Source organism: Lutzomyia longipalpis, chromosome 1 (assembly GCF_024334085.1).
Source record: "Lutzomyia longipalpis isolate SR_M1_2022 chromosome 1, ASM2433408v1".
Lineage (NCBI taxonomy): Eukaryota > Metazoa > Arthropoda > Insecta > Diptera > Psychodidae > Lutzomyia > Lutzomyia longipalpis.
Window position 1 is genome coordinate 9,870,872 of NC_074707.1, and position 15,387 is coordinate 9,886,258.

Genomic DNA, 15,387 nt, shown 5'->3' on the forward strand with positions numbered 1-15,387 from the left:
ACTTATGTAGCCACAGGATGTGCATTATGTACCCAGGCACATTAATATCTCTTACTATGGGGTGTATGATCTGCATACAAGCCACCTTGCTTCTCCAGGTTAATTAAGTTTTGTTATGCATGTCTTTTCCCACGTTTGTCTTTGGCATATTTTCCACAACTGGAACGTGCAAGGAACATAATTAGCCTAACATCCTTTTCACTTCAAATATTTTAATAAGTTGTACAAACTTCGTCAGGATAAACTGATGAATTTTGTATGTTGATAATTATTTCCAAAAGTTTATCATGAACCTCTTCAAACTATGTTGTTTATTCACTAACAAAGGTATGTCTGTCATCATTAACTTTCCTCCCTTTTACCTGCAGGGTAATTCCTTTTTATGTAAACCTGATATCGACAACTTTAGAGTAATTGTCATTTAATTCCAACATAAAGAGAAGCCACATTAATGAAGATTGTCTTTATGCTCTCTCTCTATTCATTCTATTTATGTTGTAGACTATTGTGTGACGGTGACAAAGGCGAAAAAGCAAGAGATTGAGACGTAAAAAATAAAGTTAATAAAATTAGATTTGTGAACTTTTAATGCTTTTTACATTGAATATTTCTCTCTCTATCGAATTGGGGTCGAATAATTCCGAATTTGCGCAGCTTTTATCGTTATATGATTACAATTTCAATAGAAAAGTATTGTAATATGTTTCCCTTTTTGTAGTCATCCCGCCAATTTTTTCTCCATTCATTCGACAAATTTGTAAAAGTTCGTCGTTCGTGTATTTAATGGCGAGATTCCAATGTAGGTATATTATGGGATTTATTGTATAATAGCTCTCGCATGTACCCTTTTATGCTGAATAACCGTAGGCAAACCCACCCACCTCTGCTTTTGCGCCGATATAAAATCCCCGATAATATTGTATTTTAACAATCAGAATAGTTCTATCGGAAAGAGATTTCGCAAATTAACCCTTCAAATGTTTAAAATTTATTCTAAAAGATTTCTAAATTTTTGTAAAAAGAAAAAAAAAGAATAATCATAAAAAAATTTCTCTATTTAGTTCTTAAATTAATAATGATTTTTATTCTTCTAAAGAACTACAAAGATATTTTAAAGAAAAAAAGAATCTTTAGAAAAAATCAGTTTTGTTGAGAAAAAAAAAGAGTTTCTTACTTTATTTAATTACAATTGAATTAATAATGATTTTTATTCTTCTAAAGAACTATAAAGATATTTTAAAGAAGAAAGAAAGGGACCCTTTAAAATGTTTACTAGTCAAAAGAATTATTAAACCAATAAAAATACACAATCTAAGCAAAATAATAACAAGAAAAACGTACAATCTGCTTCACTGAAAGTTCAAAAGATTCATTAAAATCAACCACGAGAATTTCTCGAAAAATTCCATCTCTCGAGGAACTTTGAACCAAAGAATGAGAATAATAAAAAGAGTTTTTGCAAGTAAATTAATTATGGAAGGAGAATGTCTTTAATGACCCAGATAGTTTCCCGTTTATCAATTTATTAAGGATTTCCGTTCCTTGCAGCGCACAGACTTTTAAATATAATATCCACAGGAAAGGGGAGAAAAAATAAATAACATGGAAAATATGCAATAAATTTTCATGAGGGAGGAGTATAAAAAGTCATGTCTGGATGCCAAATATGACTTCTTGTTCGTGGGGAAAATCCACACTGCGCCAAAAATGGGTGGTTTATCCTCGCATGAAATTCCACCCCATTCTCCCTATTCGCAGTTATAAGCACTTGGGGTCTTCTGGGGTGGAAGGGATGAGCCATGGAGAATGATGTGGTGACATAGGGGATGGGGGTGCAGCACATGTTGGGGGATGAGGAAAAAGAGAGAGAGAGGAAGCACGAGAGAAAAAAAAGAAGACAAGATTTACTCACTTATCCGCCCTTCTAATCCCAGACCACAGGGCACTGGTGACCGGTGGCATAAATCTCAGCGTTCCAACTGGTGGTGAGGCATAGGGGATGCCTTTGAAGACCTCCACGGGATCCAGGTGTCTCCCTTCGAGATTCACAACCACACCACTCACTGAACCATACTTTGTCTGCACCACACGGGACATGTATGGCTTTGCATCCTTTCGCGCGGTTGCGGAATCACTTGGTGAATCTATGCCTAGATTGCTGCTGTAGCTATTGTAACTATCACTAATGTTTGCCGCCAAAATGGATGCAGTGAAGAGTGGCAAAATATACAATGCCGATGATAGCACCATTTTGCACATTGCACAACCAACCAACCCCTTCCTTCCTTCCTTTTTCCAGCACAACACTACACAAATCATTCACATTTGATATTCTAGAGCCGAAAAACGGGCGATATTTCGCTCAGTCGTGCAACTACTATTCGCCACCAATACCACTGGGGATGCTATGCAGCCACCCCCGTGCACACATACACTCTTTTAGACGATTATGTGCAAACTCCTGCAAGTCTGTTAGGTCATTTCCAAAATTGAAAATTATTGATGCACCACTGAATTGTACAATTTTCAATTTATCTCCAACATACACTTTTTGTTGTTGTTGTTGCAAACTGCAACTCTTCCCCAATCAATATACCTTCATATACGCACAGAGTATTCTATTTTTTTTTCATCCGCCAGTCCTTCCTCTCACCACCCTCTAGGCCTTCAATTGATATGTTGGGAATTTATCCTCTTTTCCCATCATCATCTGCATATAATTTTTTTTTATTTCTATGCCACCTCCTGATCATTCACTTTTTTTCCTCTCTCTCTCTCTCTCCAGCATTAATTCCAATGGGAATATCCTTCCTCCACTGCGCCACACAATATTTATTCACAATTGCACCTCCTGCAGATAATTTTTATTTGATTTCCCGTCAAATCCCATCATCCGCATCCTCTTTCTCTCCCTTCATTTTCCATTTGACTATATATTTATTCTTCTGTCACCATGACTCTTTTCGCTATAAACATTCACACAGCATTTCATTCTCCTCTTCCAAACTTTACATTTTACTATGTATACTACACCTATATACAGATGTGTGTATGTTGAGGGATCAAGGTGCTTAAACAGTACACAAAGTTATTGTTTATATTTGCTGTGTAGATACATAGCAAAAGGGAAAACAGTCAGAGGGAGCTTTGAAGAGCTTTCAGAACTTGTAATTGAAATTCTATTTTGTAGGAGGAAATAGGAAATTTTAGACTTTGAAACTTTTGAAGAAAATGCAGTATTGATGGAGGCGCCTGGTGATTACCTGGCGCCCCCATTGGCATTAAGTTAATTTCTAAGTTAAGCAAGATGTTTCACAAAAAAAATAAGGAAATTCAGGTGAATATTCCGAATAAGGGATGATTATCTGAATGAAAATCTTCGTATCTTCGAAAATATTCGGATGCTCTGCTTGAAATATCAAAATATTCGACAAATAAAAACTCCTTGATTATAAATATTTCAAATATTCTTTAAAATATGATAAATATCATGGAATATTCTGAATGTATTAGAGGAATATGACCCAATTCCGATCTCTTAGTGCTTTTTTTTCAATTCATTATTACTTAAAATTGATAAGACTTTAAATGTAGAAACTTGAAAGTTTTGGGAATAATGAGCATTATTCTTCAACCAAGAAACCTTTGAAATCTTTAAATTAGTTGGTATACCACTATCGTGGCATACCAATTTTGTACTGAAATTTCAAGATTTCAAGCGAATTTCTAGGGTTTTTCGGTCGCTTAATAAAGCCAAAAAGAGCATAAAATGGTCTTAAAAAAATTGAACTAAATTAAAGATTATTAATTTTTATTAAATAAAATATTTCATCCACTCTATGCAAACCTTTAGAGGTCCAAATTGTGCCACATTTCCCTACAAATATTTGTAATTTTTTTCTGTTTTCCCCACATTTTTGCCCCATTGACCCGTACATCATAAAAAGCACATTAAATGCAAATTGTTTATTTAGAAAACAACCCCTGGGGGTATAGAGTTGAAGCACCTTGGTCCACATTGGGTGAAAAGACACAAGTAGGAGGATCGGGACGGAAGGGGGGCGAAGGCTTTCTGAGGATGAGACGAAAAGCGAGAGATTAATGGCAGTTTGTCATTTTCCTACAGTTAAATCTCCTCTTTTCTCCCACAGTGTGGCGTTTGTATAAATCAATAACTACACAGTTCATACTATATTCATGCTTCTTCGTATTTTTTTTTAAACCACAACCACCCATCGTTTTTGGCTCTCACATTGCTGCCTTGTCTCGCTCTCTCTTGCGCACATCTACATTAAATATTATCCCAGTAGGACCACGGTGTAGTGGAGCATCAGCAAGGAACACACTCATGAGACCTGGGCAAAAATACTCCCTGGACTGAATTAAATTTTCTTCATGGAGATTTTCTCTTCGGTGCTTTTTTTTACGATATACCGTGTGTCATAAAGAAAATTTTTTACACGAAACATTTTATCGCTTTTCAACAGGGATTCTTTCAAATTTACCATCCTATGTGTCACTTTTATGTGTGTTTCATTTAGCACATCTCTGCGGGAGGTTTTTTTTTTTACCCTGCATGCCACCCCCAGCACCAACCATCCCTTAACATGCCCTCCAAACATACCCCATCCCCTTGCAACATACCCGCGTGACATGGCTTGGGAATAGAGGAAAAATTCTCACTCATCCAAAATAGACTACATACACCATAAATCAAGGACTAAACGGTGACGAGAGTACATCCCGGGCACACAAATTGAAAAAGAGTGCCAACGAATTTTCACGTGATATTTTTTTTTAAATACCCCCACATTTTTCCCTCTGCAAACCATCAAATTTGATTAAAATACGATAAAAGGGCCAAATTTCATTGCAATTTCATACACACAAATCTCACCCGAGTTATGCAAAAGCTGTAAATTGAATTTAATCACAAAATTTAGTTATGCGATATCGTGGTTAATAAAATATCATTGTTTTCCCATTATTTGTTCTACCTATTTTTTTTGAACTATCTAACATACTATATTTACAATTTTCTACCCCTCCCTCCCGTTCTGCTTTAACTGTGCCAAAAAAAAATTTAAACCGTAAACACGCTTGTGTAGCATTTTGATTTTCCATTTCGTATTTTCTGTATTTTCCCAAAAGCGTAACAATTCTTTCACGCTGTGTTGAATAACGAAAATATATAAATTGTATATATTTATGTATATTTACGTAGAATATTATATATAATGCAATATAGTCCAAATAATTGAATGGTTTTCCCAGTGAAATTATTGACATTTTGTATTGAAAATGAATTGTATTGCACGTCGGAAATATGTGTTTTATATTAAAGGAATTAAATTCGATCACAATACAAGTAATTGGTCTATATTGTTCCAAATACCATAATATAGATATGAATTTATAATTTATTGTAGCTTATGTGAGTATGTTCAGGAAAAATCAACATTCCAGGCGGGGGTTTTATATGACCATTCTGCCTTCCTCCCATGGCTCACATGAACTACATTTTAAATTACATATTAACCGAATTTTAATTTGTAAAATTATACAAAATAGCTTTATTGTGTGAGCTTTTGCAGTTCTGGATATTTTTGTTTTTATTTATTCAAAATTTTAATTTTATTTGTTTAATTTTAAACTGAAAATTTTCTAATTAAAACCACACTTTAATTAGAAATTATAAAGGTACGTATGTCATAAATTAATTGTTTTCCCACTTTATCGATTAATCAAATTGAAAAAACTTTAATTAATGAATTCAAAAGCAAACATTTAGTACTTCCTACGGGAAAATTTAGAGAAATTTAAAAAAAAAACTAATCAACATATGTTGCTAGAGGCTTCCGGTGTTCGTTAGAGAAAAATTCCCGCTCACCCAAGGAAAAGCAGCAATTTATGTCAAAGCTTTCGAGCCCAATAGTGGCTCTTCTTCAGTGGTTTTGCTTGTTGTTACTTGGGGATTGTCCTCCTCTCTCTATGTTCCACACACTCATTAGGATTTCCCGCAGATTTTTCCTTTTTCTTTTTCACTCTTTGTTTGTACTTTTGTGTTTGGCGTTTTGTGAGTTATTGATCATAAGGCAAAGAGAAAAGTTGAGTTTTTGGGCAAAAGAAAATAAAATCACATCTAAAAGAAAAATGGAAGCCCGCAACGCAATAATGAACGAACAGACAGAGTTGGAGAAGCAGTACAGGGAGTTTATGAGGAAGAAAAAGGCATATGAAGCCTTGGTAGAGCGCCTGGAGGCGTCTATGCGGACAGATGTCCAGAAGATGGACACCTCACTCAAAGAGAAAGAGAAGATGAGGCAGGAGTACCAACGCAAGTTGGTATGGCTCCGGGATCTTACCCGAGAGCCCCGAGAGCCCCGCGAGGCCCAGCCCTGATCCGGGAGCCCCACGAGGCTCCCAGTTGAATATTTCTAAGTTTATATTCCCCCCCCCCCCCGCCCCTTGAAAAAAAAAAGAAAATAAAAAAAATGAATTTCCCCCCTCCCAACCCCATAAAAAATAAATCCGCCAAACACAAAAGTACAAACAAATAGTGAAAAAGAAAAATTGAAAATTAAAAAGGAAAAATCTGCGGGAAATCCTAATGGGTGTGTGGAACATAGAGAGAAGAGGACAATCCCCAAGTAACAACAAGCAAAACCACTGAAGAAGAGCCACTATTTGGCTCGAAAGCTTTGGCATAAATTGCTGCTTTTCCTTGGGTGAGCGGGAATTTTCCTCTGACGAACACCGGAAGCCTCTAGCAACATAATCAATACGTCAGAAAAAGAAAGAAAAAAAGAAACTAATCAACATAATAGTGTTGAAGGACGCGTTGTACAACATCTAGCAACTTCACAATGAACTCGCTTCGAGAACTCTTTTCCGTCTTCATTAGGTAAGTAAAACAGTTAGGCAAACTTAGTGAAACTTTTACATTTTTAATTACTTCGCTTTTTGGTTGAAAACGTCTTAAATTTAAGAATAAAAACGAGCATTTCATGCCAGAGCTTTCACCCCGTAAAGAGCCCTCTTCTCAGTAGTCGTAAGGAAAACAGAATTTACGCTAACAACTGAGAGGAAGAAGGCCCAAAGCTCACAGCATCGGAATAATACGATAAACAATTGAATAGAATAAATATAAAAGACAGATTCTAATTGCTCTTAATGTCAGACACTGATTTCATTTATTCAGCCACTCAATAGAGAATTTCCCATTTAAATCAATAAGCTCAAGAGCAAGACTTTCTTTATAAAAAATATTCCTTCCAGTATAGTAAATTCACAATCAATTTATTCTCCACTATCTTAATGTTCCTCCATACCCGCAGCAACATTGGAAAATAACCCCACGATAAGAAAGATTTTCTCACACAGCGAAATATATAGGATGAAAAATATATAACACTACAACCCCTCCATTTATGGGCGCTTTGTATCTGAGCCAACTGGAGGTTGGATTAAAGGCTTTAAAGGCTAATATCATCCTCTCAGTTCGCGGTGCTATCATTTGATATTTATACTATTCTCTATTAATGTGAAATTAAGCTGTGCTTGATGGAAAAATGAGTTAAAAATTAATGAATGCATAATGGGGGTTGAGGCTTATGGCGGGGATGTTCTGAGGCGAATGAAATTTGTGACAAAGTTCGGAATATATTCCCACAGTGTGATTATAATGAAAGGATTTTCCTTCATTTTAATTTAATGATTGTTTCTCGACTTTGCTTCTAATTAGAAAAACCTCACTCACGATTGCTTCAAAATCTCCACTTTTGTACATCATCAAAATTAAAATATATCTACATATATATTTCATATTCTCTCGGGGTGGCTTGTGCGCGAGGGCGGCGTGGGGGGTACATCATTGCGTTTTATATGTATATTAGAGAACAATTCCCGAGTGTTGGAGATGAATTTAAATATCTTCCTGGAAGAGATGTAAGATGAATATAAAAATTCCTCCTCTTCAACCATTAACAATGGAGAAAATAAGCGATTTCTGACTTTGTGCAAAACTTCGTCTTCTCATAAGGGTGACTATTGTACAAACTGTTGGAATATTCTACCGCACCCTCAGTATGAGCAAAGTCAGTCACTGTAAGATGTTTGCCCCATCCGGTATTCAGTTCAACTCCTTTTGAAGCATTCACGTTTTTTTCTTCTTCATCATCTCCCTCGTGACCCCCATACCCTCTTACCCCGATAACTTTCTTTTTTGAAGGAATATATCCGGCGTGTGCAGAAAGAAAAGTCAAGCTTGTACATGGAGATAAGATTGCACTCCTACAGGGAGGTAGAGAGATAGAAAGAAAAAGCGGAGAGAAAAAATAAATTCGAAACTGTAAACTTTTCACATGAGCGCAAATATTTTCCATCTCAACATGTTCGAATTTTCCCATCGGAACGAGCGCACAAACTATTATTTTATGCGAAATATTAAGAAAATATCGACACATTGAACCTCCTGGTGCACCTCTCACAGCTAATAAATTGCAATAAATTGGATGTTGCACTGGGGGGAGACTAATAATTTTCAGAGCTATTTTGCAAACATGTGCCAAATATGCTGAAAACTATATAATAAAAAAATAGAAGCGAGAAATTTACTCTCAACTTGTGTATATGTGTGTTGTATGAATTATAAAGTATCTTGTTACAAATTTTATTATACTGGAAAACTTGTACAGCCAAGAGAGGCAAAACTTTATGATGATCGATGGTGGCAAAATGGGCAAGAAATGGGTGAGAACATCGGGAAATTTCTCTCATACATGCCTTGCTTGTGGGGGCTGTGTGAGACAATTACTCCCGTGAGGAAAATCAAGTGCATTCAACCAATAAAATTGTTATGAATTAAAGGTGAAACCCACTTTGAGTTTCATTCAGATTACCACCCAGAGGCTCATTCTTAATACCAAGACCGGATAATATTCTTGCGCTATATAATCCTACTAAAATAAGCAAACACCTTTTTTTTTAATTATAGTAGAGCAACATTATTGATTGCATCAACAAACCAATTTAGAATTAATCCCATTTCACCTCTATTTCGATTATAACTGTTTCAATATTTATTGAAGTTTTAATTATTTCAGCACTAAAGGGTGAATAACTAATGCTAAAATCATTATTTTTCGTTTTATAAATAATTTTTAGCATCTTTTACATCAAGTGGAGGCGCCGGGTAGGTACCAGTCGTCTCCATCTAATCGTTATTCTACCATCAAAGACTTCTTGTTCAGCATTTTGTGGATTTTTAGCAAAAAATTTTCAGTAAACTACCAAAAAATCAGAGCTAAAAACAAACCGTTCCGCTATGCTCTCATTTTACACCACTCCTGTCTATCCGTTGGATAAGGGTTAATTGTAGTGCAATCGACCTATATATAGAGCGGTCTGTTTAAAAAAAACCGCGCTCATGTAGGATTTTATTTCACACTAAAAACAAACATTTTTCCGCCCCCAATCTCATTTTCCCTCACAGCATCCCTGATTGTGTGCTCAAAAAAAAAAGGGAAAACATTAGGAGAGTTGTATGTAATGTATGTATTTCATGGTGCTGTGAGGGAAAAGAGATTAAAGATAATTAAAATTTTAGATCCATCCACGAAATGGACTTTAAAAATGCTCATAGCAGTGGTAACATGCAACACAATATAAAAGGCTTTTTGCTCCCCATGGCAGTGGGGCACTAAAATATTTAATACGATCCCGGAAAGATATCAAATATCTCCACATAACATCCTCCATATCATTTCACCTTCCATCCTGACCCCGAGTACACACACACACAGATAAACCACATTTGTGGGGGGTGGATAAATAAAAGATATCCAAATTTTATACGCATTCGATACATTTTTGCGGGTATCTCAGTGGTTTTTTTTTCTTCTTTTCCATTCATTCTTTTCCCATCTTCCTGGCGGCTTATGCCTGTCTATCTTTTATTTTATTATCCTGTCCCCATTAAACCTCCCCCCGCCCCCCGTGAGCGGGTGAATTTTTCTTTAGCAGCGACAGAGTACCGGAAAAAATTCTTTAATGTGATTTATATGGATTAAATGTTAAGTAAAGCTCAATATTTTCAACCCCCAACCACCCCTTTCTTAAGGGGTTTATTTGGATCAAGCCAGCAAACAACCCCAGAGCGATTTTCTATTACTTTTTTTTTCTACCATTTTCTGCCCTCTCTTTCTTTGCTCTAAAAAGCTCCTTCCTTTGGGTTTTTTTCTTCTTTCTTTTTTTTTTCTTTCTCTGTATCACGGTGGATACCCTCATATCTATGGTTTTTCAAACATTCTCCGAATTTGTATTGAATTTATTATTACGTAAAAACTTTCGTATGGGAATACCAGCGGGGAGGATAAAAATACTCCACAGGGATGGTTGGGAGCTTTATAGAAAAACAAGTGCACAAGTTTTCCCGTAAATTTTCTCCACGAACCCAATGATTATAGCGAAATTTACTACATGTGTGTGGATGTTTTTTAGCGGAAAGTAAAGTATATATAGGGTACCGCCAACGATATGGTTATAAGAATTGCGAATATATCCGTAATTCATGATATATCCGTGGTTGTTTCTCCCCCCGTAAACCACCAAAGAAACAACCATAAAGGTAATAGAGTGGAGAAATCTTTACTTAAATGGAAGATGGTTTTTTATTGTACTTTAAAGTTCCTTTTGTGATATTTTGTATCTTCCTTTTGAGCTTTCACTCTGTGGCTTTCACATTTGGGAACCACAAGGATTTAATTTGATACAACAAAGATTAAAACATTTGAGTTACAATATTGAGTAGGTTTGAATAATTCTGCGCCTACAGAGAAAATCCCTTTTGTTTGTGAAATGTTGATTTCTCCGAAAAAGCTCGGAGAAAGCTCTCTTAATTTATTTGCATTATAAATTAACAGATAAATTATATAGAATGATTTAAGATATAAATATTAATTCTTCTTTTGCAAACATTGCAAACAGAATGAATTGCAAATTGAATTTTTTTTTCCTGGCCATTTGTGAATGATGCATTAGTAGAGAGAACTGAGTTTGAGTCAATTCTTTGGATTCAAAATGAATAATATTCATTTTATGAATAATTTAAAAGAATTTCTCTGCAAAAATTCATGGTATGGCATCCATTTGGGAATTGTTTTATTCCCGGGGAGCTTTTTTTTATTTTTCACTGAGAATTTCCAAGGTATTCGTTTAATCAAATACAAGCGGTTGCAAATAGTCAAAACGATGTGCAAAAAAGAGCTCGCACAAAATGGAAATGAAGCAGGTGTTACCAATAATATGGACACAAGCACAACAGAATGGTATTTTCATTCCAAAATGAGCAATCCCACGCCAAAAAAATTAATTTCATGATAAAAAATATTTATAAAAAAAGTTTTTGTTGGTGTGTGGTTGTTTCAATTGTTTGGGTTCTTTTTTTCTGTAGAAAAATAAAGGAGTTTAGTCACTGTTGTATGGGAAAATTTATTATTTGAAGGAACAATCGGAACACGATTAATCTTAAAGAGGATCAAAAAGAGTGAGAAATGTCTTTGGGATTTTCTTATTCTTTGTCTGAACTTCTACAAGTTTAACCGAGTCTCGATTGTTCCCTCGAAAGAGGAATTTTCCCCTACAAAAGTGACTAAACTCCTTTATTTTCTTCTAGTTTACATGATTTCTTGAATAATATTTTATTACCACTGAAAACTTCTTTTATAGATTTTTTCTTAAACGAAAAGTCATTCAAAATATATTTTGCTAAAACTAATTGCAAGAAAAATGGAATTTCATCGAGACAAATGAAAGTTTTCCCTCAATTTCCATATTTGAATTAATTTCAAAAGTTCTCAAAACTTTTTAATGTCTTTTAAACATTTTCAAGTCTTTTCTTTCACTTTGGTAATCAAATTGGAAATTCATGTCAAAAATAACATTCTCTTTCTCTTTGTACGTAAAAAGAGAAAATTTTTGGAAATATAATAAATATTTTGTTACGGGGAGAAAACTTGAAAATTGAATTTTCAAACCTGAAAGTTTAACATGTAATTAAAGTGAAGAGCTTCTGTAGTTATAGGAAAACCACGGATTTTCAAACTAACCCGCATGACTAAAGTTCCACACACACACAGCTGTTCCGGGGGGGCAATGGAGGAAAGAGTTTCCAACCGCATATAGAATTGTTTGAATGCGCTGTGCCCATCCCCGCATTTTTGGAGTGTCTTTTGTGAAAATTTGTCCACATTAGTAAACCAACATTCATGATTATTTTGGACACAAAACACACCCCTATGTGCGGAGAAACTTTAAATTACTTTCTGTGTGCGCTGCTGTATGGAAACTTTCGGGGGTTTTGTGTATGATAAATTTTTAGGGGGGAGGAAGGGTATTTTGGGGCGATATGGTTGAAGAGAAAATGTATATATAGCTTGTATACAACATACAGGATATATGATGTACTATATATATTTTTAAGGGGAGCATTTATGGTGTTTTAATCCCATTAAGAGATCGCGCCACTGTGTTTTTGGAAAAGGAAAACTCATTCATTTTTCTCCCAACTCGCGCCACGTAACTTTGTCGTCTTAGTTGGTGGACGCGTAATGCGATAGGAAGGAGGATTGGTGAAGAAGGAAAAAAAAAGCTCCACGAGTGCAGGAGGGGTGAAATAATTTTCGTCAATTTAGTCCCTTTTCTGGGGTGTAAAGGGGGCAGGTGTGGGGGGGTGTCTCCGGTTGATATTTTCATCTTGGGTCGGATGGAAAGTGTCAAAGCAAGATGGGTGGCGCGCTTGAGTTGAGATGTTAAGTCTCAAAGGGAGCCCCATCTAATCAATTTGTTGTACAAGGATTTTCCACGAAAATTAGGTTATTCGCATTATAATGTGTAAAGGGCGTTTCTTTTCCACTCTCTCACTCTCTCACCTCTCTCGCACATCAAAATCCACCCACAAATTTCTTCACTCCCACCACTCAATTTTTCCTTCTTTTTTTATAAGTATATAACGTGTGTACAAATTCTAGTCCATCCACACCCCCGCATATGTACGAGGAGTCCACCTAGTTTTCTTTTTTTTTCCTGTTGGGGATGAGAACATGGTTAAGGAGGTGCTTTTTTGTGCTTGCTCGCTTTAACCCTTAGGAACTCCCGTCAGCAGACTTTTTTTTTGTACTCTCTATGCGATAAAGCTCCATCATCATCCCTCTCACCGAAATATCTATGTGCTCTCTTTATTATTCCAAGTGCTCGTTCACGAAAAATTGCCCACCACTATAAATTTAACTCTTGTCGTTTTTTTTATCCATCCCCCACCGCCATTCACACACTATGATCTTCTCAATATTTCACTCCATCCTCCACCCCTCTTGTGGGCTTCTTCGTCGTTTTTTTTTTGCATACACCATCCAACCCCCCCAGTGCCACATTCAGCCTCTAGAGTGAGCCAGGAAAATGCCAAGAGGAGGGAGAAGAAAAGTTGTGGATATCAGCACGGGGGGTCTTGTGAGGATGGCGAAGATGAGGGCAAAAAAAAAGCGAGGGAGCTTTATTCGAAAAGCTCTTGAAGCCCCATTTAACTCTCTGCCGCACAAAATCAACCCCACATCAATTTTTAATCATTTATCCAACGACAAAAAAAGCCAGTAAGTATCCACCATTGATTTCCTCTCCCAAAGTCTATTGTGGGGGTGTAACACGAAAAAAAAGAATAAATAAAAAAAGCGTCCAAAAAACTAAATTATACCCAACACGGAAACTGGCGAAACACGATATCCAAAAGCAGAGATGTGCACTCTCAATACACAGAACTATTTTTGCACGGAAAAATGGACCTTTTACACCCTTACGGGGGTGGGTCGTAGCATTAGGAACTCCACAGAACCGAACACTCACGGGGAATGGGTTGAAAAATTCCACCGTTTTTTTTTGTATTTTCAACCCTCACTCACAAACTCCACTATTCAACCCCACCGCAGAGAATTTATATAGTGAGCATGAAAAATTCTTCCATGTTGCAGAGCTACACACAAGAAGGAACCCCACTGACTGGTCTTAATAGGAACGTGGAGTGCTAAACCTCCGAAAAGAGCGAGAGAGCGGCGCCTCAGTGTTGGAGAGAGGTAACATTATATTGCTCCCTCTCTGCCACCCCCCAAGCCCCACTGTGCGCGCCTCATCCTCCCCCCGAGAGCTACACCACCAAAAGGTACAAAGTGTACATTGCTGCTGGAGCAAACCACCCCCTCACAGCGCTCAACCACCCCATCCATGGCAGAGAAGGATCATTTCACGCCAGGGGCCATTGGGGGGCACAACCGTGCGGGGGGAGGAAAGTGCCACCAAAAGAGTAGCTTCGAATGTACAAAAGGGACCACCACACCAGTGAAAATGGGAAATGGGATACAGCGTGCGAATGAGAGGGATGATTGGGTGAATTTTCCCAACTGAATGTACAGAAGCGCCTCCACGTACAGTGAACTGAATTAATTTCCGTATGAAAGCGCATGTGTTGCAAACTTTCTCACACACGCACCATACCTATCTCCCTCTAGCAACCACCCCCTCCCCTTCCCATTCCACCCTCTACCCCTAAAATATACACAATCTTCGCACACACACACACGACCCCAAAGCTCTCCCAAAAAGCATGACGTGAGAGATGTGTGTGCGAGAATTATTTTGAATATGTATGCTAGGCATGAAAAGCTCGATACACACAGATAGGTCCACTGGGTTTACCCTCTCAACATGAGGGAGAACTCACAGAGCCGTGTTGGAGACTATTTGTGGCGCAATTTGTTCCGCCACTCTCAATATTTAATGTCAATTTAAAATCATCCATTTTATGCTGATATATCACTCTCAAAAGCCCAGATAATACCCCTAATCATGCCACTGAACAACACACTGATTTTCCCAAATTCCCAATTGCCACGCATTTTCCTCAAATTAGCATTAGGTAACGATATATTGTGAAATTTTGCAATTAATCCTTCTAAAATAACTGAATAAGAAAACAATTTATGTGATGGAAAAATAAAATTATATATAAAGAGAGCTTTTTCATCGCACCCCTGCAGGGTTGTAGACTGTTTGTCTACCAGCAACAACACTTGAGTTTTAAATCCATTGTGGAGTATTACAGGTCAACTGCTTAAGCTTGGCAGCTTTACTACTTAGACACGTGCAGGGGATTTTCACCTGGGAGAAGCTCCTAAATAAACTTGTGGATATGAGAATAGAAATTTTCCAGACGGCGATTGAGATTTTCGTGGAATGAATTTACGGTGGAAAGGTGCTAAAATTAGATAAAGTCGCTAATTTTAGAAGGGGAGACATGGAGGGGGGAACTGAACTGTTCCAAGCAAATTGTTCAGGGAAAGC

At 36.8% G+C, this 15,387-nt stretch overlaps 1 protein-coding gene across 4 annotated transcripts in view; it reads right to left on the minus strand.

Moving 5' to 3' along the window:
- Positions 1–15,387, minus strand: part of LOC129788634 (neuroligin-4, X-linked) — a 63,226-nt gene that overhangs the window by 44,830 nt on the left and 3,009 nt on the right. The window contains exons 1-2 of one of the 4 annotated variants that reach the window (XM_055824887.1): positions 13,836–14,550; positions 1,913–2,710 (exon numbers count right to left, since the gene is read on the minus strand). In XM_055824887.1, the coding sequence (XP_055680862.1) occupies positions 1,913–2,319 (407 nt within the window). In that variant the 5' untranslated portion in view covers positions 2,320–2,710; positions 13,836–14,550. Of the gene's footprint in view, positions 1–1,912; positions 2,852–13,658; positions 14,551–15,387 lie in introns of those variants that run through there. The other 3 variants (XM_055824862.1, XM_055824879.1, XM_055824870.1) reach the window with 3 other exon arrangements.